Source organism: Mirounga angustirostris, unplaced genomic scaffold (genome assembly GCF_029215605.1).
Source record: "Mirounga angustirostris isolate CCGP_5_RB_7025 unplaced genomic scaffold, mMirAng1.0.hap1 SCAF_9, whole genome shotgun sequence".
Taxonomy (NCBI): Eukaryota; Metazoa; Chordata; class Mammalia; order Carnivora; family Phocidae; genus Mirounga; species Mirounga angustirostris.
Genome location: NW_026991717.1, coordinates 70,536,305 through 70,563,336, shown reverse-complemented (window position 1 = coordinate 70,563,336; position 27,032 = coordinate 70,536,305). Strand labels below are relative to the sequence as shown.

Below are 27,032 nucleotides of genomic sequence, written 5' to 3'. Positions count from 1 at the left end.
TGAAACAAACATTCAAGTCCTAGAGGCAGAGAGGACCCCTCCTAAGATCAAGGAAAACAGGCCAACACCCCGGCATGTAATAGTAAAACTTGCAAATCTTAGAACCAAGGAAACCATCTTAAGGGCAGTTAGGAGGAAGAGATTCCTTACGTACAGAGGGAGGAACATCAGAATAACGTTAGACCTATCCACAGAGACCTGGCAAGCCAGAAAGGCCTGGCAAGACATATTCAGGGTACTAAATGAGAAGGACATGCAGCCAAGAATACTTTATCTGGCAAGGCTTTCATTTAGAATGGATGGAGAGATGCAGAGCTTCCATGACCGGCAGAGGCTGAAAGGATATGTGAACACTAAGCCGGCCCTGCAAGAAATATTAAGGGGGGTTCTATAAAAGGAGAAAGACCCCAAGAGTGATCTACAACAGCAATTTACAGGGACAATCTATAAAAACAATGTCTTCACAGGCAACATGATGACAATTAATTGATATCTTTCAATAATCACTCTCAACATGAATGGCCTAAACGCTCCCATAAAACGGCATAGGGTTGCAGATTGGATAAAAAGACAGGACCCATCCATATGCTGTCTACAAGAGACTCATTTTGAACCTAAAGTGAAGGGATGGAGATCTATCTTCCATGCCAGTGGACCTCAAAAGAAAGCTGGGGTAGCAATTCTTATATCAGACAAATTACATTTTAAACTAAAGTCTGTAATAAGAGACACAGAAGGACACTATATCATTCTTAAAGGGTCTATCCAACAAGAAGATCTAACAATTGTAAATATCTATGCCCCCAACATGAGAGCAGCCATCTACATAAGCCAACTGTTAACCAAAATAAAGAGTCATAGTGATAATAATACGTTTATTGTAGGAGACCTCAATACTCCACTCTCAGCAATGGACAGATCATCTAAGCAGAAAATCAAGGAAACAAGAGCTTTGAATGATACATTGGACCAGATAGACCTCATAGATATTTACAGAACATTCCACCCTAAAACAACAGAATACTCATTCTTCTCAAGCGCACATGGAACTTTCTCCAGAACAGACCATATACTGGGTCACAAATCAGGTCTCAACTGATACCAAAAGATAGAGATTATTCCCTGCATATTCTCAGACCACAATGCTCTAAAACTGGAACTCAATCACAAGAAAAAATTTGGCAGACATTCAAACACTTGGAAGCTAACGACCACTCTACTCAAGAATGTTTGGGTCAACCAAGAAATCAAAGAAGAACTTAAACAATTCATGGAAATCAATGAGAACAAAAACACATTGGTCCACAACCTATGGGATACTGCAAAGGCGGTCCTAAGGGGGAAATACATAGCCATTCAAGCCTCACTCAAAAAAATAGAAAAATCCTGAATTCACCAACTAACTCTACACCTTAAAGAACTAGAGAAAAAGCAACAAACGACGCCGAAGCCACGCATTAGAAGAGAAATAGTTAAAATTAGAGCAGAAATCAATGAATTAGAAATCAGAAACACAGTAGATCAGATCAATGAAACTAGAAGTTGGTTCTTTGAAAGAATTAATAAGATTGATCAACCACTGGCCAGACTTATCCAAAAGAAGAGAGAAAGGACCCAAATTAATAAAATTATGAATGAAAGGGGAGAGATCATGACCAACCCCAAGGAAATAGAAACAATTATTAGAAATTATTATCAACAACTATATGCCAATAAACTGAGCCATCTGGATGAAATGGAGGCCTTCCTGGAAACCTATAAGCTGCCAAGACTGAAACAGGAAGAAACTGACAACCTGAATAGGCCAATAACCAGTAACGAGATTGAAGCAGTGATCAAAAACCTCCCAAAAAACAAGAGTCCAGGGCCTGATGGATTCCCTGGGGAATTCTACCAAACATTCAAAGAAGAAAGAATACCTATTCTACTGAAGCTGTTTCAAAAAACAGAAACAGAAGGAAAACTTCCAAAGTCATTCTATGAGGCCAGCATTACCTTAATCCCCAAACCAGGCAAAGACCCCATCAAAAAGGAGAATTTCAGACCGATATCCCTGATGAATATGGATTCCAAAATCCTCAACAAAATCCTAGCTAATAGCGTCCAACAATACATTAAAAGGATCATCCACCACGACCAAGTGGGATTTATCCCCCGGATACAAGGGTGGTTCAACATTTGCAAATCAATCAGTGTGATAGAACACATTAATAAGAGGAGGGAGAAGAACCATATGGTCCTCTCAATTGATGCAGAAAAAGCATTTGACAAAATATAGCATCCTTTCCTGATTAAAACTCTCCAGAGTATAGGGATAGAGGGAACATTCCTCAAGTTCATAAAATCCATCTATGAAAAAGCCACAGCGAATATCATCCTCATTGGGGAAAAGCTGAGAGCCTTTCCCTTAAGATCAGGAACACGTCAAGGGTGCCCACTCTCACCACTGTTGTTCAACATAGTACTAGAAGGCCTAGCAACAGCAATCAGACAACAAAAAGAAATAAAAAATGTATTCAAATTGGCAAAGGAGAAGTCAACTCTCTCTTTTCGCAGACGACATGATACTTTATGTGGAAAACCCAAAAGACTCCACCCCCAAATTACTAGAACTCATCCAGCAATTCAGTAATGTGGCAGGATACAAAACCAATGCACAGAAATCAGTTGCTTTCTTATACACTAACAAGGCAACTGTAGAAAGAGAAATTAAAGAAAGGATTCCATTTACAATAGCACCAAAAACCATACGATACCTCGGAATAAACCTAACCAGAGAGGTAAAGGATCTATACTCTAGGAACTACAGAACACTCATGAAAGAAACTGAAGAAGACACAAAAAGATGGAAAAATATTCCATGCTCATGGATCGGAAGAATAAACATTGTTAAAATGTCTATGCTACCCAGAGCAATCTATACCTTCAATGCCATCCTGATCAAAATCCCAATGACATTTTTCAAAGTGCTGGAACACACAATCCTAAAATTTGTATGGAATCAGAAAAGACCCCAAATCGCCAAGGAGATGTTGAAAAAGAAAAACAAAGCTGGGGTATCATGTTGCCCGATTTCAAGCTATATTACAAAGCTGTGATCACCAAGACAGCTTGGTACTGGCACAAAAACAGACATACAGACCAATGGAACAGAATAGAGAGCCCAGATATGGACCCTCAACTCTATGGTCAAATAATCTTTGACAATGCAGGAAAAAACATGCAATGGAAAAAAGACAGTCTGTTCAATAAATGGTGCTGGGAAAATGGACAGCCACATGCAGAAGAATGAAACTCGACCATTCTCTAACACCATTCACAAAGATAAACTCAAAGTGGATGAAAGACCTCAATGTGAGACAGGAATCCATCAAAATCCTAGAGGAGAACATAGGCAGTAACCTCTTTGTCATCGGCCACAACAACTTCTTTCAAGATACATCTCCAAAAGCTAGTGAAACAAAAGCAAAAATGAACTTTTGGGACTTCATCAAGATAAAAAGCTTCTGCACAGCAAAGGAAACAGTCAACAAAACAAAGAGGCAACACACAGAATGGGAGAAGATATCTGCAAATGACACTACAGATAAAGGGCTGGTATCCAAGATCTATAAAGAACTTCTCAAACTCAAAATCTAAAAAACAAATAAGTCAAAAAGTGGGCAGAAGAGATGAGAAGACACTTCTCTGAAGAAGACATACAAATGGCTAACAGACACATGAAAAAATGTTCATCATCATTAGCCATCAGGGAAATCCAAATCAAAACCACACTGAGATACCACCTTACACCAGTTAGAATGGCAAAAATGGACAGGGAAAGAAACAACAAATGTTGGAGAGGTTGTGGAGAAAGGGGAACCCTCTTACACTGTTGGTGGGAATGCAAGTTGGTACAGCCACTTTGGAAAACAGTGTGGAGGTTCCTCAAAAATTGAAAAATAGAGCTACCCTATGACCCAGCAATTGTACTCCTGGGTGTTTACCCCAAAGACACAGATGTAGTGAAAAGAAGGGCCATATGCACCCCAATGTTCATAGCAGCAATGTCCGCAATAGCCGAACTGTGGAAAGAGCTGAGATACCCTTCAACAGATGAATGGATCAAGAAGATGTGGTCCATATACACAATGGAATATTACTCAGCCATCAGAAAAGATGAATACCCAACTTTTATATCAACATGGATGGGACTGGAGGAGCTATGCTAAGTGAAATAAGTCAAGCAGAGAAAGTCAATTATATGGTTTCACTTATTTGTGGAACATAAAGAATAACATGGAGGACATTAGGAGAAGGAGAGGAAAAATGGGCGGGGGGAATTGGAGGGAGAGATGAACCAAGAGAGACTATGGACCTGAGAAACAAGCAGGGTTTTAGAGGGGAGGGGGTAGGGGGGATTGGTTAGCCCGGTGATGGGTATTAAGGAGGGTACGTACTGCATGGAGCACTGGGTGTTATAGGAAAACAATGGATTGTGGATCACTACATCAAAAACTAATGATGTGGGCGCCTGGGTGGCTCAGTTGGTTAAGCGACTGCCTTCGGCTCAGGTCATGATCCTGGAGTCCCGGGATCGAGTCCCGCATCGGGCTCCCTGCTCGGCAGGGAGTCTGCTTCTCCCTCTGACCCTCCCCCCTCTCATGTATTCGCTCTCTCTCATTCTCTCTCTCTCAAATAAATAAATAAAATCTTAAAAAAAAAAAAAACAAAACTAATGATGTATTGTATGGTGACTAACATAACATAATAAAATTTAAAAAAAAGTAAACAAAAATAATACCATAAAAAAATAAAACAAAACAAAATAAAACTAACTCTTCAGTATTGTAGGTTGTCATGAATTTTCCTACAGTAGTGTAGGAAGCTTTGTCATTTAGCATATTCTATTACAGAAAATATCCCCAAAGCCAAAATAACTTGGAGGAAGACTTTAAGATATCTAATTGAGTTCTGGTCTGGGTTGGATTTTGTCAGTCAAATCATTAGCTTTTTTCCCAATATGTAGGAGACAACTTCACAAACCACCCCTTCCCCCAGAAAAGGAAATTTTGTGCCCTGGTCTAAAATATGAATATTTCCAAGTAGAGGCAGATGATCAGGCCAAGTCAAAATTTTATATTAAGTGCTGATTGCCTGTAAGTATCTTATACTTTGTTTGACAGTCTGTTCCCTGGTTTCTCATGCCTATTTTCTGCACCAGTAAATGTTCCTCTACCCAAAGCTTAGAAGGTGCTGAAACCCAGGTCTGGGTAAGGAATGCTTAATGATTTGGCATATGTGAATGTGTGCATGCTTTTCTATGTATCCTCTTCAAAACTGGGCTAAGAATTTTCTGTAAGAAGCAAACATATCATTTCCCATTTTCATTTGCTGCACACCCTGGACAATTTACCAATGCTTGGTAATAAAGAGAACACAAATGAAAAAACACTACTGTTTCAGTGACAGATATTGGGTCCTTGATCTTACAAATCAAAGAATTGAATTTTTGTTAGTGCAATGAGTAGATGCTATATTTCATTATAGAAAAATCTGTAATTGGAAAGGAAGAAATAGTGATAAATTTGAAACACAAAAAATAGTAGTAGGATAAAAGCCAAGATACAAGTGTTAGCTTTGTACTTATCAACTTGATTACATTAGCTGTCAGACTTCAAAAAATGACCAAAACAGAGAAATGACACATTGATGAACGAAAACTGTACAGAACTTTCCACAATAGACCTCTAAGACTGTGGGTATTTGCTTTTGAGACAGGATGAAGGTTCTTTGTGTGTAACGAGTCACACTTTCATGAGAGCAAGGAATCAAACACTCAAATATGCCCAGAAGATAGTTTTCTCCCCTCTGTGGGAGAAATTCGGTATTCCTGAGAGAATGATAGGAAAATTTATATCATTTCTCTTTATTTTTAGAAATTTCATTTGATGGTGCTCCCAGGACTTTCTTGAGTGCATCTTTCATATCTTTGTTCCAAAGGCTGTAAATCAGAGGATTAAAGAATGGGGTTGCCATGCAGTAAAACAAGGTCACAAATTTCTGTGTCCCAGGATGGCTCCTGGAGCCTGGACTCACATACATCACCATCACTGAGCCATAGAACAGGGAAACCACCAAGAAATGTGAGGCACATGTGGAAAAGCTTTGTTCCTACTTGAGCCAGCTGAGACCTGAAGGACGGCTGGCAAAACTAAGGTATAGGACCCAAGGATGTAGAGGAAGGTGATGAAGATAATAAGAGAGCTTACAGTAGCACAAGTTAGAGTAGTTTTGGGAACTGGAGCACAGGACAGAGCCAGCAGTGGTCCCAGGTCACAGAAAAAATGGTCAATGATGTTAGGGCCACAGAAGGGCACCCGGGACATAAGAATTGCAGGTATCAGTATGGATAGAAAGCCACCTACCCCACAGGAAACCACTAATTGGGCACATAGATGGTGAGTCATGATGGTGGGGTAATGTAGAGGTCGACAGATAGCAAGGAACCGATCAAAGGACATTGCAGACAGAAAGTAGCCTTCAGCAGCACTCATGGAGAAGAAGAAGTAGAACTGGAGCAGGCAGCCAGCAAAGGAGATGCTCTTGGTCTGGAAGATGATGTTGGCCAACATTTTGGGCACATCAGAACTGACATAGTAGATCTCCAGGAAAGAGAAGTTGGCCAGGAGGATGTACATGGGTGTGTGGAGTTTCCGGCTTGACCACACGGCACAGATGATGGATGTGTTCCCCATGAGAATCAGAAGGTAATGAGGGAGAAGATGACAAAGAGGAGGATCTGGATGTCTCCCTGCGGCATGGGAAGCCCAGGAGAATGAACTCACTCACAGACCCAGAGATATTGCTGGCTTCTGAGATGTTCATTCTCCTAATCTATGAAGGGAATGAGCAATAAGGATCATTATATTAGTCATTTTCCATCTCTTTAAAAGTTATTTTTATTTCTTCTGACTTCTATATACTCCTTTAATGCACTTTTGTGAAAAGGCTCTATATGGTTCTGAATTCAATAATTTCCTTCCCAGGATCTGGCTTAGTCCAGTGAGATCAGGATTCTGGGAGAACCTGGTATGCTCCCACAGCCCCCACTCAGTCTTCATTTTCACAGCATAAATTTCACTGGCATCATGTAACAGCGAGTCCAAACAGTTTTTCTCCATTTGCATTTAAATTAATTCTTTTTTGATATATATTTTTTCATAATATACATAATCATATCCTTATATTTCTTCTTGCTGAAAAGAAAATTTTGTATAGTATTTTGGAAAATTTTAAGAAAAAATCCAAGTTTCAATATAACCTGAAATTGAACTAGGTCAGTACAAAAAGAGCATCTTACTATGTTGTCAGTAACATAATATTGTCAGGAGATCTGTCCTGAATAATTCTGTTGACTGAAGCAGGGTGCTGAAGACACTGCCACAAATTCCATTCTAGCAAGTACCTATTAGTGTTTTTTTTTTTTTTTTAGTTTTTTATTCTAATTCCAGTTAGTTAACATACCTATTAGCTTCTTATACCTGTATTTAACTTCTACTTGCTGAGCAACAGCTATTTTGATACCAAGAGGACCCAAGTTGGCTTCACTCCTTTATTAGGAGATCCTAGTTCTCAAATAGAAAAATAGATGGAGGCAGATGGAGGAACACGTTTCTCAGCTCAGATGCCTCATCATCTTGTTACTACATGGTGATGAATTGTCTTATGTAAAAAGACAATAAAAAAGGAACAAAAGCATGTATTTAATTCTAAAACTGTGAGAGAAACACACCAGTGTAGAATGTTAGTGTCAGAAGGGATCTCACACATTATCAAGCTCAATTTCCTCATATCACAGAAACCAAAACCAGAGAGGTTAGACTGATCCAAGATCAGCTGACTTTTTTTTTTAATGTTTCAGATAGTTTTTTTTATTTTATTTTATTCTTATGTTAATCCCCATACATTACATCATTAGTTTTAGATGAAGTGTTCCATGATTCATTGTTTGTGCATAACACCCAGTGCTCCATGCAGAATGTGCCCCCTTCGATACCCACCACCAGGCTAACCCATCCTCCCACCCCCCTCCCCTCTAGAACCCTGTTTGTTCTTCAGAGTCCATCGTCTCTCATGGCTCGTCTACCCCTCCGATTTCCCCCGCTTCATTCTTCCCCTCCCGCTACCTTCTTCTTCTTCTTTTTTTTTCTTAACATATATTGCATTATTTGTTTCAGAGGTACAGATCTGAGATTCAACAGTCTTGCACAATTCACAGTGCTTACCAGAGCACATACCCTCCCCAATGTCTATCACCCAGTCACCCCATCCCTCCCACCCCACCCCCCACTCCAACAACACTCAGTTTGTTTCCTGCAATTAAGAATTCCTCATATCAGGATCAGGTGACTTTTGATGGAAGAAACACATCTAAAACTTAGGTGTTTGGACATTAGTTCAGACCTTTTCCCATAAACTTGGTTATTGTGGACCCTATTTTTCTCAGATGGCTGCAAAAGTATATTGTACATGTATTATAGCTTTCCCTCCTTAAACCAGATTCCCATTATTATAAATAATGAAGAATAACTTTAATAAGGCTACAAGTCAAAGCTGGAAATCACTATCTTAAATCCTCCATTCCTCTTTGACCTGCACTCTGTCCTAATTCTTGGTATCTTTTATGACATGAACCCACTTTGGGACACTTTCTTTAAAACACATTTGACTTCTAAAATAGTAAGTGTAACAACAACCACTGCCATGCATTAAGTATTTATTGTGACAGTCACTTAATGTTCATTATCTCATTAAATTCTGCTCTCTCGTCTCCAGTTCTAGAGCCTTAAAACAAACAAGCGTTTTCACATTTCTAAATGCAGCATTGAATTTTATTGTCCCTCTGAGTATGTCGATTCTAAAACCCAACCTTTTTTTCTACATGGCTGTAAGCTGTGTATATATTAGCTGTATTTCCTTATTGTTTTTGATGCAATTTGTTCACATGAGACTTGCCTATATCAAATTTACACTTGTGTATGTGGAGGATTAGCCTCAGGAAGGCTGTGTTAAGATGAGCTGTATACAATAGGGAAGATTATTTATATATTTCTCATACTCTCTCTCAATAGTTTACATCAGGTATTTCAGCTAAGATGGTGAGGCAGGTATCTTCTAGGACAGCAGTTTCCACTAAATACCAAAGGGATACCAAATATGAGAGGATTACTGTGATCCTTCAGAGAGCAAACATGGCATACAAACAGACTGGTGAACTGAAATGGGAAAAACTATAAACCATAACTCCAAGATTGTGGGCTCACTGAAGGAGGCTATGGGCTGGAAATTCAGTGATTGTAAGGGATGGTATGATGCTTTAACCCAGAACTAGACAACCTAAATTTTCTATATTTGAAATTTAACTTAAGTATATAGTATGTGCCCCCACACTCTTTAGTGTGACCATAATTTTACTTATACAGTGAAACTGACAATGGGGGGGGTAAGACTGCATATAAATAGGGCAAAGAAACATCGTAAGAACAAGAGTGTAAGGAAGGTGTATTTCGAGGTGGTTTTATTTGGATGAGAATTACTCCTTTCACTCTTGGTTAGAATCAGTGTAAACTCACCTCACAGTTAAGGAAAGAATAAGGAGCCTTTGAGAAGCCACCTTTGATATTTTGAGGGTGGCTCTTAAATGAGTGGTTGTGAAACAAAGTTTGAGGGAAGAGGAAAGAAAATGTCCAGAAAGAGAAAGAAAGTTTTCTTTCAAATTCTTATCTGTAGTAAAACTTGGAACTACTGTGAATGCTCTTCCTTCCTTTCTCAGTTCAGGAGCAGACTTCTTCGTCTTTGAGAATCCTTCTATTCCTGCCTCATGTTTTAAGTCCTTCTCTTCCTGCCTTGGGTCATTGTAGGATCTATTTTGGACTACCTGTTGATTTTTCCTTTCTCTGCAGATATAGGCATTCTTAAATCTTAATTGTACTTAATGAAAATAAATATCCACTACTTAGAAATACTTTATCTCCTCTGAAGTGATATGAAGCCCACTGCCTTCTGTCATCTTTTTATCTGGACTATAATGCAAAGCTGAAGTGGCAGCTCAGATATTCCCGATGAGATTTTTAAACAAATATATTCTGGATAGACATTTGAGATGCCCTGCAGAGAAGAATGAAGGCTTTGTTAAAAAAATTATATATTATTATACATACTTTCTCTAAAATATAAAATATATTTATAGATAAAAATACAAAAGAAAATTCACAGCCTTTTTTCAGTAGCAATATTACAGTTTTTTTCTGTAGCAATATTTTTTGTAGCAGTCGAGGGGTTCACACATGTAACCTCTTAGAGGGCCGAGGTATGCAGGATTTTGGATTCCTTGTGGCACACTCTCACAGTTTGAGCCTCACAAAGGAGTCTCTTTAGCTGTTAAACAAAAAGGAGTAGGCTGTCAGGAAACTCTCCATTCATTTTATTATGCGTCTCTTTCTGGCCACACACTGTCCCTGGAGGCCTCCCCTCAGGAGCAGCAGAGACAATCACAGTGCATCAATCAATCCCCAAGTGGGTTTTACTTCCAGGGATGAGCTCAAAGGTGGAAGGGCCTCCCTGAATCCATTAGTGAGACTGTCACCTAATAATGACCCTTCTGGTTTGCTGCTCACCTGACACCTCCAGACTGGTTCTGGATTTTAAAAACCAGCCTCATAGAGGATGTCACCAGTTGTCTCAAAGCTCCTGGAGTTCCCTTTCCCTCCTACGTGTTTCTTCAGATGACATTTAAGTTCACTTTAACAAATCCCCAAATCTCGAGTATCTCCCCAGTCATCCACTAGAAGAAACTACCCTGCCCATCTTTATCACTGAGTGTAGTGCTGTTAGAATTTGTCTCTACTCCCCCTGCAGCCTCACGGCCACAGGAACTGATGCCCACTGGAACCATCCAGTGGCTTTCAGGCTTTGACAGTAGGAAAACCTGGAGTTTCACTTAACATTCAGAGGCTCCTCTTATGGCCTCAACCCTGAGGATTCTATGTCTCTTTAGATTTTAAAATTATCTTCCTCCTGTCCCAATGGATATAAACACTCTATCTAGCTTTATATCATGCCTAGATGACAGTTTTAGTACCTGCTATGTGCTGATTACTGTGTCAACAGATTTCACAGGCATTATCTAATATATCATACTCATAAAATTCTTTGGAAGACAGTCTTACCACTTAAAATGATTAAACAGAAACCCACAGAGTGTAAGAGTTTATATTTGGCTGTAATTCAACTTGGTTTATTCCCTTTCCACAAATAGGATGCCTGTAGTGAAAAATTATATTTAATCTGCCTATAGCTTCAAACTGTTACTCTTTCTTGGTCATTGTTATGCTTTTTAGCCACACTGGAAAACTGCTATTAACATTATTATTACTGGGGCACCTGGGTGGCTCAGTCAGTTAAGTGTCCGACTCTTGGTTTCTGCTCAGGTCATGATCTCATGGGTCATGGGATCATCAGGCTCCATGCTCAGGAGGGGGTCTGCTTAAGATTCTCTCCCTCTGGCCTTCCCCCCACTTGCTCGTGTGCGTGTTCGCTCTCTCTCTAAAATAAATGTCTCTTAAAAAATTATTATTTTTTTTGCTTCTTTTCTTTAAAAATATTTTTACTTCAAACAGTAACTTGACCAGGTTGTTCAGAAGCTGCCGTCTATGGTTTAACTTGCTGTTTATCTTGGTATAATGAATTTCATTGAAAAATGAGTGCCTATTGTGAACAAAGATTTATTCAAAACAATCATTGCCCACAGAGAGCTTTTAGGGTAATGAGCTACTTTGGCAAAAGTTCCAGCAAGGAACCCTGTGCAAGGGGAACACTTTATATCCTTTTCATTCATTGCTGGTTAAGCAGATACATGATAGTCCTACACTGACAATGAGGTACATGTGACTTCCTGGGCATGATTCATAGGAAGATAGGAGTCAGGCCAGTTTCAGATGTCACCTTCTTGTGTTAGACACTCTGTAGCTTGTGTTAGGTAACTTCTCTCTTCTCTAAGCTTTAGTCATTTTAGCACACAGGTGTGAGGTGGCAGGAACTGGCCAGAATGTCTGTAATCCAAGCTGAGAAAGGCAGCAAGAGTGGAAATATCCCACTCAAAGATGATGGACTCTGAAAAACAAACCGAGGGTTCTAGAGGGGAGGGGGATGGGAGGATGGGTTAGCCTGGTGATGGGTATTAAAGAGGGCACGTTCTGCATGGAGCACTGGGTGTTAGAGGCAAAAAATGAATCATGGAACTCTGCATCAAAAACTAATGAGGTAATGTATGCTGATTAACATGACATAATAAAAAGAAATATCCCACTCAACTCTGTTCAGTGTTCAACATTCCCTGCAGAAAGTAACTTGGGACAAATATTTCTGAGTAGCATTAATAGCTGGTTTTACTTCCTCTTTTTCTTCTGGTGCTAACTTAAGAATACTCTAATTTTTCCATTTTGGAAGTACCACTGATGTATCTGGAAGTCTTCAACCCACTAATGCTTTCATATTGCACTTGGAGACTCCTTTTTAACCTCCTCCCTCAATGACTTGGCTTTTGAAAATCTTCTGTTGAGCTTTTGTCACATTGATGATCGATGTCTAAACTCTTTGGTACAATCTTTATTTTCCATTTATTTTGTTATTCTTTTGTGTGTGCAATAAGTATTTATTAAAGAACTAATAAGATAAAGGAAAAATGAGAGGAGAGAACTGTTTTACCTACACAGAAGGACAGCCTGATCCACAATCAGTTCAGACAGCCCCAAAATTGAAATTTTCTAGATGTTTCAGTTTCAGATAAATTCCTCAAATGTAAGCTTGAACCTATATGTTTTTCTATCACTCTTCAGTGTGATTATGATTATGATTATTATGTTTTTCTCTCTTTTCTTTCCACATTCTGATTCCATTTCTTTGTGTTTTCTTCCTGGAGTTGGTGCCATAGCAACAGAGGCTCTCTGATGTTGCCAGTGAGCTCCATGTCTCATTGGTCTTATTCAACCTGTCAGTATGTAGTTGAGCACATACAGTAAAGTTCTGGGTTTGGATATCTCAGAGTTTTAATGCCAGTTTGGATATCCCAGGATAAAGCTAAACTAAAGCCAAACAGGACATTTTGCTGCTCAAGAGGAAATATACTTTGGGCCTGGAAGTCGCTGCTTAAGTTAGGAGTATCCAAGGGAAACCAGGTCCTGATGAGGTGTTTGGATTCAAACTCTGGGAAGAAATCAGCTCTGGGCCTGAAAGGCATTGGTAGGAAGTGGTGCACCTGGGGTAAATCTCATCTTCTCAGGCCCTCTTTTTGTCAAGTGAGATGTTGCCGAAGTTATGGCAGCTAAGTCCCAAGGGCTCTGGGGCCGGGCTTTGCTTTAGTCAGTACAGCCCAGGGTATTTATGTTCCCATCTTTGTACAGCCTTCCAGAGGCCATATATAAAGACTCTGAGTGTTGCTATGTCTCCTGTGGAATTCGGGTGAAAGAGAGAGAAGTGGCCAAATATGCATACTTGGTCATTTCCTAATTGAATTTGTGTTTTTTGTTTTGTTTTGTTTCGTTTTTTTAAATTTGAGTATATTTGACACACAACATTACGTTAGTTTCAGCTCTACAACATAGTGATTCGACAAGTTTATATACTATGCTATCCACACCAGAAAGGTAGCTACCATCTGTCACCATGCAACACTATTAAATATCATTGACTATATTTCTTATGCTGTGCCTTTTATTCCTGTGACTTATTCATTCCATAACTGGAAGCCTGTATCTCCCACTCCCCTTCACCCATTTTGCCCATCTTCCCACCGCCCTCTGGAAACTATCAGTTTGTTCCCTGTATTTATAGGTCTGATTCTGCTTTTTGCTTTTTTGCTTATTCGTTTTTTTTAAATTCCATGTATAAATGAAATCATATGGTATTTGTCTTTTTCATTCTGACTTATTTTGGTTAGCATAATACCCTCTAGGTCTATCCACATTGTCAGAAATGGCATGATCTCATCCTTTTTTATGGTGGCATAATACTCCATTGTTTATATATACCACATCTTCCTTATCCATTTGTCTATCTATGGACACTTAAGTTGCTTCCATATCTTGACTATTATAAATAATGCTGCAGTAAACATAGGGGTGCATATATCTTTTCGAATTAGCATTTTCATTCTTTGGGTAAATACCCAGTAGTAGAATTACTGGATCATATGGTATTTCTCTTATTAATTTTCTGAGGAAACTACACACTATTTTTCATAGTGTCTGTACTAATTTACATTCCTACCAACAGTGTATGAGGGTTCTTTGCTCCACATCCTTATCAGCACTTATTATTTCTTCTATTTTTGATTTTAGCCATTCTGACAGGTATAAGGTGAAATCTAATTCTGGTTTGATTTGCATTTCCCTAATAATGAGTGATGTTGAGCATCTTTTCATGTGTCTGTTGTCCATCTGTATGTCTTCTTTGGAAAAATATCTACTCAGGTCTTATGTCCATTTTTAAATAGGATTTTTTTTTTTTTGGTGTTGAGTTGTATGAGTTCTTTATATATTTTGGATATTAACTTCTTATTGAACAATCATTTGCAAATATCTTCTTAAATTGACTAGGTTGCCTTTTTGCTTTGCTGATGGTTCCCTTTGCAGTCCATGAGCTTTTTATTTTGGTCCCATAAAACAGTTTATTTTTGCTTTTGTTTCCCTTGCCTCAGGAGATACATCCTTAAATATGTTGCTAAGGCTGATATCCAAGAAATTACTGCCTATGTTTTCTTTTAGGAGTTTTATGGTTTTGGTTGCACATTTAGGTCTTTAATCCATTTTGAGTTTATTTTGTGTATGGTGTAAGAAAGTGGTCCAGTTTCATTTTTTTGTACGTAGCTGTCTAGTTTCCCCAACACCATTTATTGAAAAAGCTCTTTTTCTTACTGTATATTCATGTCTCCTTTGTCATAGATTAATTGACCACATAAGTATGGGCTTTATTTCTGGACTCTATTTTGTCTCATTCATCTAGGTGTCAGTGTTTGTGCCAGTGTTTTGATTACTAGAGCTTTGTAGTATATTTTGAAATCTGGGACTGGGATACCACCAGCTTCATTCTTTTTCAAGATTGCTTTGGCTATTCAAGGTCTTTTGTGATTCCATACAAATCTTAGGATTATTTGTTCTAGTTTTGTGAAAAATGCTGTTGGTGTTTTGATAGGAATTGCACTGAATTTGTAGATTGTTTTGGATAGTATGGATATTTTAACATTATTAATTCTTCTTATCCATGAGCATGATATATCTTTCCATTTGCAGTTTTCCAATTTTTAAAAATATGGCATGGATAATAACAACTCCAGAGGGTTTTTGTATATAATAGATGAGGTGACTATTCCCAAAACATATTCAGTGGAATAGTCTCAATAAGGTGATATTAGGGAAAAGGAAGTTATCCTGTCAAAATTGGATAAAGCTCCATCCTAAAATATTTATTTTGGTGATTCATAATGCTTATGATGTTCTTGAAGTCTTCATGAATATGCTTAATTTGGCATAACCTATTACTTTCTTTTTTAAAATATAGGACTTTTTTGGGGGAGAGGGGCAGAAGGAGAGGGAGAGAGAATCATTTTGTCTTTTAAAGATTTTATTTATTTCAGAGAGAGCACACATGTGTGCAAGCATGAGCAGGGGGAGGGGCAGAGGGAGAAGCAGTTTCCCCACTGACCAGGGAGCTGGACGCAGGGCTCAATCCCAGGACCCTGGGATCATGACCTGACCCAAAGGCAGATGCTTAACCAACTGAGCCACCCAGGTGCCCATAGGACTTTTTTTTTTAAATTAAATAGACCCCTCCCCACCCTTTTCTATTAACTTCACATGGATTATTCCTTGAAAGATATTTTGGAAAATTTGGAGATGATATTTATAAGTAATTTATCTCTGTGTGACTAGCAGCTGATAAATGCTCAAATAGTGCATATTATTGAAATAAATGAAGTGGGCTGAAAGGCTATCCTCTGTATTTGAGGAGGTAAGAATTTATTATATAGTTTGAAGAAAATGTAACTTTTAGATAGTGGTCAAGGGGAGTGAGGGGAAATTATGAAGACCAGAAATTATCTATTGAGTAGGATAGACTTTTATTTGTATCCTTATAGATAGTTCATCTCTTAAATAGACAAATCAGAAAAAAAATTCAAATTTTATTATCAAAATATTCTTAATTTATAAAATCCCGAATTCAGCAAAAGTTACGAATTAAGTTGGATTTCATTCCATAAGTGGTAGCAGCCTGAAATAGCAGGTGAAAGTTTTTCTGGGATATGGGAAGTCTGATATGTAAAGAGCCTGTTAATCGTTACCTCCAAGTTGGTTACAAATGCAGAAACCACACACCTTTAGAAAGAATCAACAGTATATTTTATTAATTACCACACAGATTCATTTCTTTTCCCAACCTACTAAGAAATACTGATGACCACAGAATGAATAAGCCATAAGCACCCAGAGAGGAATCATAATTAAAATAATCAGAACAATATTACCATCTTATACCTATATTAAAGATATTTCAGAATAAGTTATTTTTTTTTAAGATTTTTATTTATTTAGTTGGCAGAGAGAGAGAGTGCACAGGCAGGGGGAGTGACAGGCAGAGGGAGAAGCAGGCAGACGCTGGGATCATGACCTGAGCCAAAGGCGACACTTAACTGACTGAGCCACCCAGGTGCCCCTAAATAAGTTCTTAATTAAGGTTTTTTCCCTATATCAGTAATTTGTCCAGGCATCTGCTCAGCCACTCAATTCACTTTGCTTCTGTGAAAAAGAACAAAGAAAATGTCTCTTTTGTTATGAAATCCCCAGAAATCCTGCCCCTCTAAGTCCAAGCAACCTCAAATCCTTGGTTCTTTCCTGAAGGATGTCCAGTTACAGTTACACTTCACTTTGTGAAAGGGATGACTTTCTGAAGGCTATAAATGTAGCACCATAAGTGCGTCTTATTTCCCTACTGTCTTTTATTACATTTTAGAAAGTTAGACTTGAAAAAATAGATGGCTAAGGGTTAAAATAAGATGTATATTCAAATCAAAAATTGCAATTATGTATTTAAGAAGATAAGATATGATCTTTAGAGGAATTTTGGATAATACTTAAATACACCACACAACAAAAATACTGAAATAAAGTATAGTTCTAAAAACAGTCAATTAGTGATGAATGGATAAAGATGTGGTATATACATATATACATACACACATACAATGGAATATTACTCAGCCATCCATATAAATACATACAATGGAATATTACTCAGCCATCAATATAATTACATACAATGGAATATTACTCAGCCATCAAAAAGAATGAAATCTTGCTATTTGCAATGGCATGAATGTAGCTAGAGGGTATTATGCCAAGCGAAATAAATCAGTCAGAGAAAGACAAATGTCATATGATTTCACTCATGTGGAATTTAAGAAACAAAACAGATGAACATAGGGGAGGGGATAGAAAAATAAAATAAGAGGAGAGCAGAGAAGGTAAACCATAAGAGACTCTTTTTTTAAAAAAAAAGACTATTTATTTATTTATTTATTTATTTGACACAGAGAGAGAGAGAACACAAGCAGGCGGAGTAGCGGGTAAAGGGAGAAGGAAAAGCAGGCTCCCTGCTGAGCAAGGAGCCTGATGCAGGGCTTAATTCCAGGACCCTAGGATCATGACCTGAGCCGAAGGCAGTTACTTAACCAACTGAGCCACCCACGTGCCCCCATAAGAGACTCTTAACTGTTGGAAACAAACTGAGAGTTGCTGGAGGGGAGGAGGGGGGGGATAGGGCAACTAGGTAATGGGCATTAAGGAGGGTACTGGATGTAATGAGCACTGAGTATTATATACAACTGATGAATCACTAAATTCTACCCTGAAACTAATAATACACTATATTTTAGCTAAATTGAATTTAAATAAAAATTTTAAAAAATTACCTGCTTAATGTTAAAAAAAAAAAAAAAGAAAACTATCTTAAGAAAACTGAACTCTTCTTATATAGCTGAGTTTCTTAGGAAGTATAAATCCATTTTGTATTTCAGAATTAGAGCAATATAGAAGGGTGTAACATAGGTCATAAACTTGTTCAGGGATTAACAGTATAAACAAACTCTCCTTGACTGATAGGTACTGACTAAAAGGAAGGATTTCTGTATGAGAAAGTCCAACCTTGCAGGTGTGATCTTATCACTCTAACTCCAAAGAATGATGCATGATTTTACTCTAAGGATTTTAACAAAACAAACTAATAGCCTTAGATGCATGTTAAGTAGTAGATCAGAGAAAACTCAAAATAAGAATTAGGAATTTTGTGACTATTGTTTATCTCCAGGAGGATTAAGATAGATGCTAAATATAAAGGGCCAAACGTTAGTTAGGATTTAACTCCCTTTGCTGCAAATCTAGTGTCAGTTAAACTGTTTTTATTTTTTGTTGTTCTTTTTTAATCTAAATTTTGTTAGTTAACATATAGTGCAATATTGGTTTCTGGAGTAGAATTCAATGATTCATTACTTACATACAACACTCAGTGTTCATCACGAGTGCCCTCTTTTTGGAGAACTACCATACTGTTTTCCAGAGTGACTGCACCAGTTTGCATTCCCACCAGCAGTATAATAAGGTTCCCCTTTCTCTGCATCCTCACCAACATCTGTTGTTTCCTAAGTTGTTAATTTTAGCCATTCTGACTGGTGTGAGGTGGTATCTCATTGTGATTTTGAATTTTATTTCCCTGATGACAAGTGATGCATTTTTTAAATGTGTCTGTTGGCCATTTGGATGTCTTCTTTGCAGAAATGTCTCTTCATATCTTCTGCCCATTTCTTGACTGGACTATTTGTTTTTTGGATGTTGAGTTTGATAAGTTCTTTATAGATTTTGGATACTAGCCCTTTATCTGATATATCATTGTGAATATCTTCTCCCATTCTATAGGTTGACTTTTAGTTTTGTTGATTATTTCCTTTGCTGTGCATAAGCTTTTTATCCTGATGAAGTCCCAAAAGTTCATTTTTGCTTTTGTTTCCCTTGCCTTTGGAGGCATATCTAGCAAGAAGTTGCTGTGGCCAAGGTCAAAGAGGTTACTGCCTGTGTTCTCCTCTAGGATTTGGATAGATTCCTGTCTCACATTTAGGTACTTCATCCATTTTGAGTTTATTTTTGTGTATTGTGTAAGAAAGTAGTCTGGCTTCATTCTTCTGCATGTGGCTGTCCAATTTTCCCAACAGCAATTGTTGAAGAGACTAAGACAGTTTTATTTATTAAAGAAAACTCCATCATGTAGTGAGATATTTAAGATGGTGGTGGGCTTTACTGTAACAGTTCCCTAACCAAAATTATTGAATTCTCTAGAAAATTATCTTGCTCATATTTTATTAAGATAGACTGTGGTGGAACTTGGTTCACTCTGACTTCTGATTTATATTTTATGGACAGGCATTTCAGTCCCAAAGACTTTCCTTAGGGCAGTCTTTATCTCCTTGTTCCTGAGGCTATAAATTAGAGGATTGAAGAGTGGTGTTATCACAGAATAAAATAAGGTCACAATTTTCTGCACTTGCACTGGGTGTCCTGATCCAGGACTAACATACATCACCATGACGGAGCCATAAAACAGGGTGACAACCGCTAAATGAGAAGCACAAGTGGAGAAAACCTTGTGTTTGCTTGCTGCTGAAGGCATCCGTAGCACAGCCACAATCACCAGAGCATAGGAGCAAAGAATAAAGAGAAAGGTGCCAATCATGAAAATAGCATTGAAAGTAGAGTAGATGAACCGAGTGGTGGTGTCTTCAGAACAGGACAGCAACATCAATGGGACAGGATCACACAGAAAATGGTTGATGGTATTTGGGCCACAGTAGGGCAGCCGTGAAATGAGAACAACTGGGATTAGGAAGAGGATGAACCCACATGACCATCCGAAGATGACAAGGCCATTGTACAGCTGTTTAGTCATGATGCATGGGTAATATAGAGGACGACAGATGGCAAGGTACCTGTCAAAGGCCATGATGCAAAGGAAGAAGCCCTCATCACACCCAAACGAGAAGAAAAAGTAGAACTGTGTGAAACAGCTCACAAAGGAGATAGACTTGTTTGTGGACAGGAAATTGGCCAACATGTTAGGGACAGTCGTGGTGACATAACATATTTCCAGGAGAGAGAAATTTCCCAAGAAGATGTACATGGGGGTGTGAAGCCGCCGGTACCACAACACAGAACAGACAATGGCTGCGTTCCCCATCAGAGTCAGGGCGTAGACTACTGAGAAGAGCCCAGAGTAGAGGAGCTGCATTTCTGGGCTTGAGGGAAAGCCCATGAGGATGAAGTGGCTAACAGAGTTGGTTTCTGTGCTGGACACATTCATTGGTTTTGGAAGACATGGAGATGACTAGGTTATTGCACTTGAATGGAGTATGCTGGTTCTTCTTGAAGACACGAGATTCTTTTTTTTTGATAAAGTAATAAACAGTGAGGTTTCTGTTAACGCAACAAAGCTCTGATCATCATAACCTGTGCCCCAAGAGTATGATTTCATTTTGATGAGATGTAAATAATAATATAAATACAAACATGGTGTGGGGCAATCATTAAATAGGGCAGGATACTGGATTACATATTAGGAGTGCAAAATTGAAATTTCTTTCTAAAGTATAATGTAAAATTAATTTGTTGTAATTAGTAATATTGATAAGAATACCAAATCAAGTACTACTTATATTAAGACATCTCAAAATGTCTCACTGAGATACAGTGAAAGGGCACAGGGAATATTCCTTTTTGTTCTTGTTTATGATATTATAAAGTGATGACTAAAACAGCTCTCTAGTTCATTAGATGGTTCATTATATGACCAGACATGTTTGCTCTGTAAAAAATGCTTTCTCTCTATCCAGCCTGTTGGATTCAGCTCCACAGCATTAGGAAGAGGCTTACATTTTGGCACCTAAAATTACTCCTAGTTTGTTGTTATTGAATCACAGCTTAACTTCTGTATGTCTTATTTCCTTAGAAACCTACTCTTGGCTATCACATTTGGCATCTAAGGTGGAAGGACTGCTGTTTATGTATACTCATTGCCCATGGCACTACGTAGGCTGTATCAAGTCTGAATGCAACTTGGCAGTTCAGTCTATTTGTTTCCCATAGAAACCATATTGTATCAGGTGGCAGTGGAAGGCATGTACCAGAATTTCTCCAAATATAAGAGGTTTTTTTTTTTTTTTTTTCCCCCATCCTGGAAGACAAAGATTCTCCCTTGATCTGTTGTTATTGTATGGTAAGATTTTTTTTTAAAAGATTATTTAGGATTTTTATCCTGAATAATAGTATGATTTTCTCAGCTGAGGTTGTTGTATCTGAGAAAGAATTATATGTAATCTTACATAGAAACAGCAAGGTAGGGAACTACTGAATCTTGGCCATTCGCTAGAAGTGAAAAATAGAGTGCCTTTAAGTTAACTACATTTAAATTGTACTTAAATGTGTATAGTGAGGACAAAATATACAGAAGCAAAGAGAGAAAAAACATAATGTAAGAGGCAATTGATATTCTTAAGTTTCTAAAATACTCTATGGGATGCCCACAAATTATTCTGCTGCATTCTTTTATTGATGAAAAGGCTCACTTATATGCCTAACAGGTCTTAGTGGTTATCTTCATAACTCATTCAATTGAATTTTTAAAACTCATTTATTTTTGTCCTTTTTATTCTGGACTGTGTCTTAATACATTGGTATCCTACTCTAAGCCATCTTAGTTAATATTTTGACCGACAATGGGACACTACAGTGGTATATCAAATCAGCATCAATACTCACCCTGTTTGTGTCTCCTGTTACAGCATTTCTTGGGAATACTAAATGTATTATGTCATAATCCAAACAAGATCCTACAAATGCAAGAAACAGCACACAGATACTGAATGGTTTTGTCATTAAAGGAAGTTGTTTCACATAAAACCAAAGCATATTAAATTAGTAAAACTGAGAGCAATATATGAGTTAGATATGATATCAGTGGAATCAGAGATTTGTTATATTTTCTCTCTTAAACAAGCAACAAAATTCATCATCCATCCACCTCTAGTAATTTATTAGTTACACATTTTTACACAAAATCCCCAGGCCTCTTGCTGTAAATAATACTTATGTATATCTTAAAGGGATAAGGAAGCTAGATAAATGTACTTCCCCAGACTTGGAGAAACAAGAGAAAAATTAATATTTTCAAACTTTTCTGTATGAATTTTATTCTAATCAGATATTTACATTTTCAGAGCAAGAAGAGAGCACTTGCCAATAAATCCATTTATGCAGAAAATCAGCATTTGTAATAGGACATGCAAAGTTTTAACTCACTCCTTGGATATGTGTCAAGAAGAAAGGTCAGGGAGGGGGGAATAAAATATTACCCCACAGAGTGAAAAGCATGTGAGGACTTCTGAAGAATTGGAGAATCCAGTTTGTAACCTGCCATGAATTGCAGAGCTCATATTTATGGTTAAGATTAAGCCTAGGTGAAGGTATTGTCTGTATTTATTTTTTTGCATCATAGTCTTTTGAGATTTGGAACTCTCTCCCATAACATTTTTAAAGTATTTGTTCAGTAGATGAGATTGTTTTTGACTTTTATTTATTTACAATGAAATTCCAAGCCCTGCTATTCCCTGAGGATTAGTGCACTTCAGAACTGTGTTCTTACCTTCTCTTATACTTTTTCTCACCAGGCATTGCAAAAGGTTCCTGGGGAATAATTAAACAGTAATAGAGCTTGTTGTAATAGATACAACATGAAGACACACCATTGGATTCCCTGTTTCTATTTTGAAGAAAGAGAAAATTCTTCCCCATCAATACTAGTTCTTAAATTTGTTCTTCAGAGACAAATTTCAGTCACAGTTATATCATACTCATTAGAAAAATGACACTTTAAGTGCTAAGACTGGTATGGGGTTATTTAACAAATATTTATCAAGTGCTTACAAGGCACTGGGAATATATGCAGGTGAACAAAACAGAGTAAGTTCTTACCTACATAGAACAGTTCAATGGGGTAGGGAAAGCAACAGAAGATCAAATCAGTAAGTGCACTATAATTTTTGTTTGTTTGAGAATAATGTAAGAGTGGAATGGACCAGAAGTGGGGTAGGAATTGTAATTTTAAATAGTTTTAAGGAAAGCCCAACAGAGATATTAATATTTGGGCATGTGCTTGAAAAAGTGGGGGAACAAATCAAGAGGATGGATATCAAGAGAGATTTCAGGCAGAAGGAACAGCTAATGATAGGAATATGTGCAGTGGTATATCAGGAGAAGAGCAAGGTGGCTGGTGTGCTGGAGTAGTGTCAGCTAGGGAGATGGCCTCTTTCTGGTGCCCACTCCTGCTATCCCTGTCTCTTCTTTGTACAGCACTGTACTTCTTTGTAGTCTTTTTTCCTTAAACATTTCCCCCCATATTTATTGAGCTATAATTGACATATAATATATAGCAACGATACGTAAGTTTAAGGTGTACAATGTACTGATACACCCACATATTGCAAAGCGATTACCAACATATTAGCTAACAGTTGCCTCACCTTATATAATTATTCTTTATCTCTTGCGATAAAAACGTTGAAGATCTACTCTTAGCAATTTTAATTATGTAATACAGTGCTGTTGACAGTAATTACCATGATGTACATTAGCTCCGCAAAATGTTTTCATCTTTTTTTTTTTTTTAAGATTTTATTTATTTGACAGAGAGAGACACAGCGAGAGAGGGAACACAAGCAGGGGGAGTGGGAGAGGGAGAAGCAGGCTTCCCGCGGAGCAGGGAGCCCGATGTGGGGCTTGATCCCAGGACCCTGGGATCATGACCTGAGCTGAAGGCAGACGCTTGACTGAGCCACCCAGGTGCCCCAAATGTTTTCATCTTATAACTGGAAATTTGTATCCTTAGACAAACATCTTCCCATTTCTCCTACCTCACAGCCCCTGGCAACCACCAATCTGTTCTTTGTTTCTATGAGTTCAGATTTTTGAGATTCTATATACAACTGATACAGTATTTGTCTTTGTTTGACTTATTTCACTTAGCGTAACACTCTCAAGGTCCACCTGTCTTGTCACAAATGGCAGGATTTCCTTCTTTCTGATGGCTGAATAATATTCCATTGTATATATATCTTTATCCATTCATCTGCTGATGGACATTTAGGTTGTTTCCCTATCTTGGCTATAGTGAGTAATGTTGCATTAAACATGGGAGTGCAAGTATCTTTTCAACATGGTGATTTTGTTTTCTTCAGATTTATGCCCAGAAGTGAAATTGCCAGAATGCATGATAGTTCTATTTTTTATTTTTTGAGGAATCTTCATACTGTTTTTTTTTTTTTTTAATTTTATTATGTTATGTTAGTCACCATACAGTACATCATTGGTTTTTTGATGTGGTGATCCACAATCCATTGTTTTCGTATAACACCCAGTGATCCATGCAGTACATGCCATACTGTTTTTTTTTTTAATTTTTATTGTTATGTTAATCCCCATACATTAGATCATTAGTTTTAGATGTAGTGTTCCATGATTCATTGTTTGTGCATAACACCCAGTGCTCCATGCAGAACGTGCCCTCCTCAATACCCGTCACCAGGCTAACCCATCCTCCCACCCCCCTCCCCTCTAGAACCCTCAGTCTGTTTTTCAGAGTTCATCGTCTCTCATGGTTCATCTACCCCTCCGATTTCCCCCCTTTCATTCTTCCCTTCCTGCTATCTTCTTCTTTTTTTTTTTCTTAACATATATTGCATTATTTGTTTCAGAGGTAAGATCTGAGATTCAACAGTCTTGCACAATTCACAGCGCTTACCAGAGCACATACCCTCCCCAGTGTCTATCACCCAGTCACCCCATCCCTCCTACCCCACCCCCCACTCCAGCAACCCTCACTTTGTTTCCTGAGATTAAGAATTCCTCATATTAGTGAGGTCATATGATACATGTCTTTCTCTGTTTGACTTATTTCGCTCAGCATAATACCCTCCAGTTCCATCCACGTCGTTGCAAATGGCAAGATCTCATTCCTTTTGACGGCTGCATAATATTCCATTGTATATATATACTACTTCTTCTTTATCCATTCATCTGTTGATGGACATCTTGGCTCTTTCCACAGTTTGGCTATTGTGGACATTGCTGCTATAAACATCGGGGTGCACGTAGCCCTTCGGATCCCTACTTTTGTGTCTTTGGGGTAAATACCCGGTAGTGCAATTGCTGGATCATATGGTAGCTCTATTTTCAACTTTTTGAGGAACCTCCATACAGTTTTCCAGAGTGGCTGCACCAGCTTGCATTCCCACCAACAGTGTAGGAGGGTTCCCTTTTCTCCACAACCTCTCCAACATTTGATATTGAGGTATGTACCCTCGATCCCTATACTCTGAAGAGTTTTGATCAAGAAAGGATGCTGTACTTTGTCAAAAGCTTTTTCTGCATCTATTGAGAGGATCATATGATTCTTGTTCTTTCTTTTGTTAATGTATTGTATCACATTGATTGATTTGCAGATGTTGAACCAACCTGCAGCCCAGGGATAAATCCCACTTGGTCATGGTGAATAATCCTTTTAATGTACTGTTGGATCCTATTGGCTAGTATTTTGGTGAGAATTTTTGCATCCATGTTCATCAGGGATATTGGTCTGTAATTCTCCTTTTTGATGGGGTCTTTCTCTGGTTTTGGGATCAAGGTAATGCTGGCCTTATAAAATGAGTTTGGAAGTTTTCCTTCCGTTTCTATTTTTTGGAACAGTTTCAGAAGAATAGGTATTAATTCTTCTTGAAATGTTTGGTAGAATTCCCCTGAGAAGCCATCTGGCCCTGGGCTTTTGTTTTTTGGGAGATTTTTGATGACTGCTTCAATTTCCTTAGTGGTTATAGGTCTGTTCAGGTTTTCTATTTCATCCTGGTTCAGTTTTGGTATTGATACATCTCTAGGAATGCATCCATCTCTTCCAGGTTATCTAATTTGCTGGCATAGAGTTGCTCATAATATGTTCTTAATTAATTAATTATTAATCTTATTAATCTTAATTAATTAATTAATAATTGTTTGTATTTCTTTGGTGTTGGTTGTGATCTCTCCTCTTTCATTCATGATTTTGTTGATTTGGGTCATTTCTCTTCTCTTTTTGATAAGTCTGGCCAGGGGTTTATCCATCTTGTTAATTCTTTCAAAGAACCAGCTCCTAGTTTCGTTGATCTGTTCTACTGTTCTTTTAGTTTCTATTTCATTGATTTCTGCTCTGATCTTTATTATTTCTCTTCTCCTGCTGGGTTTAGGCTTTATTTGCTGTTCTTTCTCCAGCTCCTTTAGGTGGAGGGTTAGGTTGTGTACTTGAGACCTTTCTTGTTTCTTGAGAAAGGCTTGTATTGCTATATACTTTCCTCTTAGGACTGCCTTTGCTGCATCCCAAAGATTTTGAATAGTTGTGTTATCATTTTCATTGGTTTCCATGTATTTTTTTAATTCTTCTTTAATTTCCTGGTTGACCCATTCATTCTTCAGTAGGATGCTCTTTAGCCTCCATGTATTTGAGTTCTTTCCGACTTTCCTCTTGTGATTGAGTTCTAGTTTCAAAGCATTGTGGTCTGAAAATAGGCAGGGAATGATCCCAATCTTTTGGTACCAGTTGAGACCTGATTTATGACCTAGGATGTGATCTATTCTGGAGAATGTTCCATGGGCACTAGAGAAGAATGTGTATTCCGTTGCTTTGGGGTGGAATGTTCTGAATATGTCTGTGAAGTCCATTTGGTCCAGTGTGTCATTTAAAGTCTTTATTTCCTTGTTGATCTTTTGCTTAGACGGTCTGTCCATTTCAGTGAGGGGGATGTTAAAGTCCCCCACTATTATTGTATTGTTGTCGATGTGTTTCTTTGCTTTTGTTATTAATTGCCTTATATAATT

At 37.9% G+C, this 27,032-nt stretch overlaps 1 protein-coding gene and 1 pseudogene across 1 annotated transcript; both read right to left on the bottom strand.

The window, feature by feature from the left end:
• Positions 1 to 5,898: 5,898 nt before the first annotated feature.
• LOC123842122 (olfactory receptor 11H6-like) lies at positions 5,899 to 6,867 on the bottom strand (annotated as a pseudogene).
• Positions 6,868 to 19,488: 12,621 nt separating this feature from the next.
• On the bottom strand, positions 19,489 to 20,442 carry LOC135361654 (olfactory receptor 11G2-like). Its single transcript, XM_064571745.1, has one exon. It carries the CDS (start codon positions 20,437 to 20,439, stop codon positions 19,489 to 19,491), a length of 951 nt encoding a protein of 316 aa, XP_064427815.1. The 5' UTR covers positions 20,440 to 20,442.
• Between the last annotated feature and the right edge of the window lie 6,590 nt (positions 20,443 to 27,032).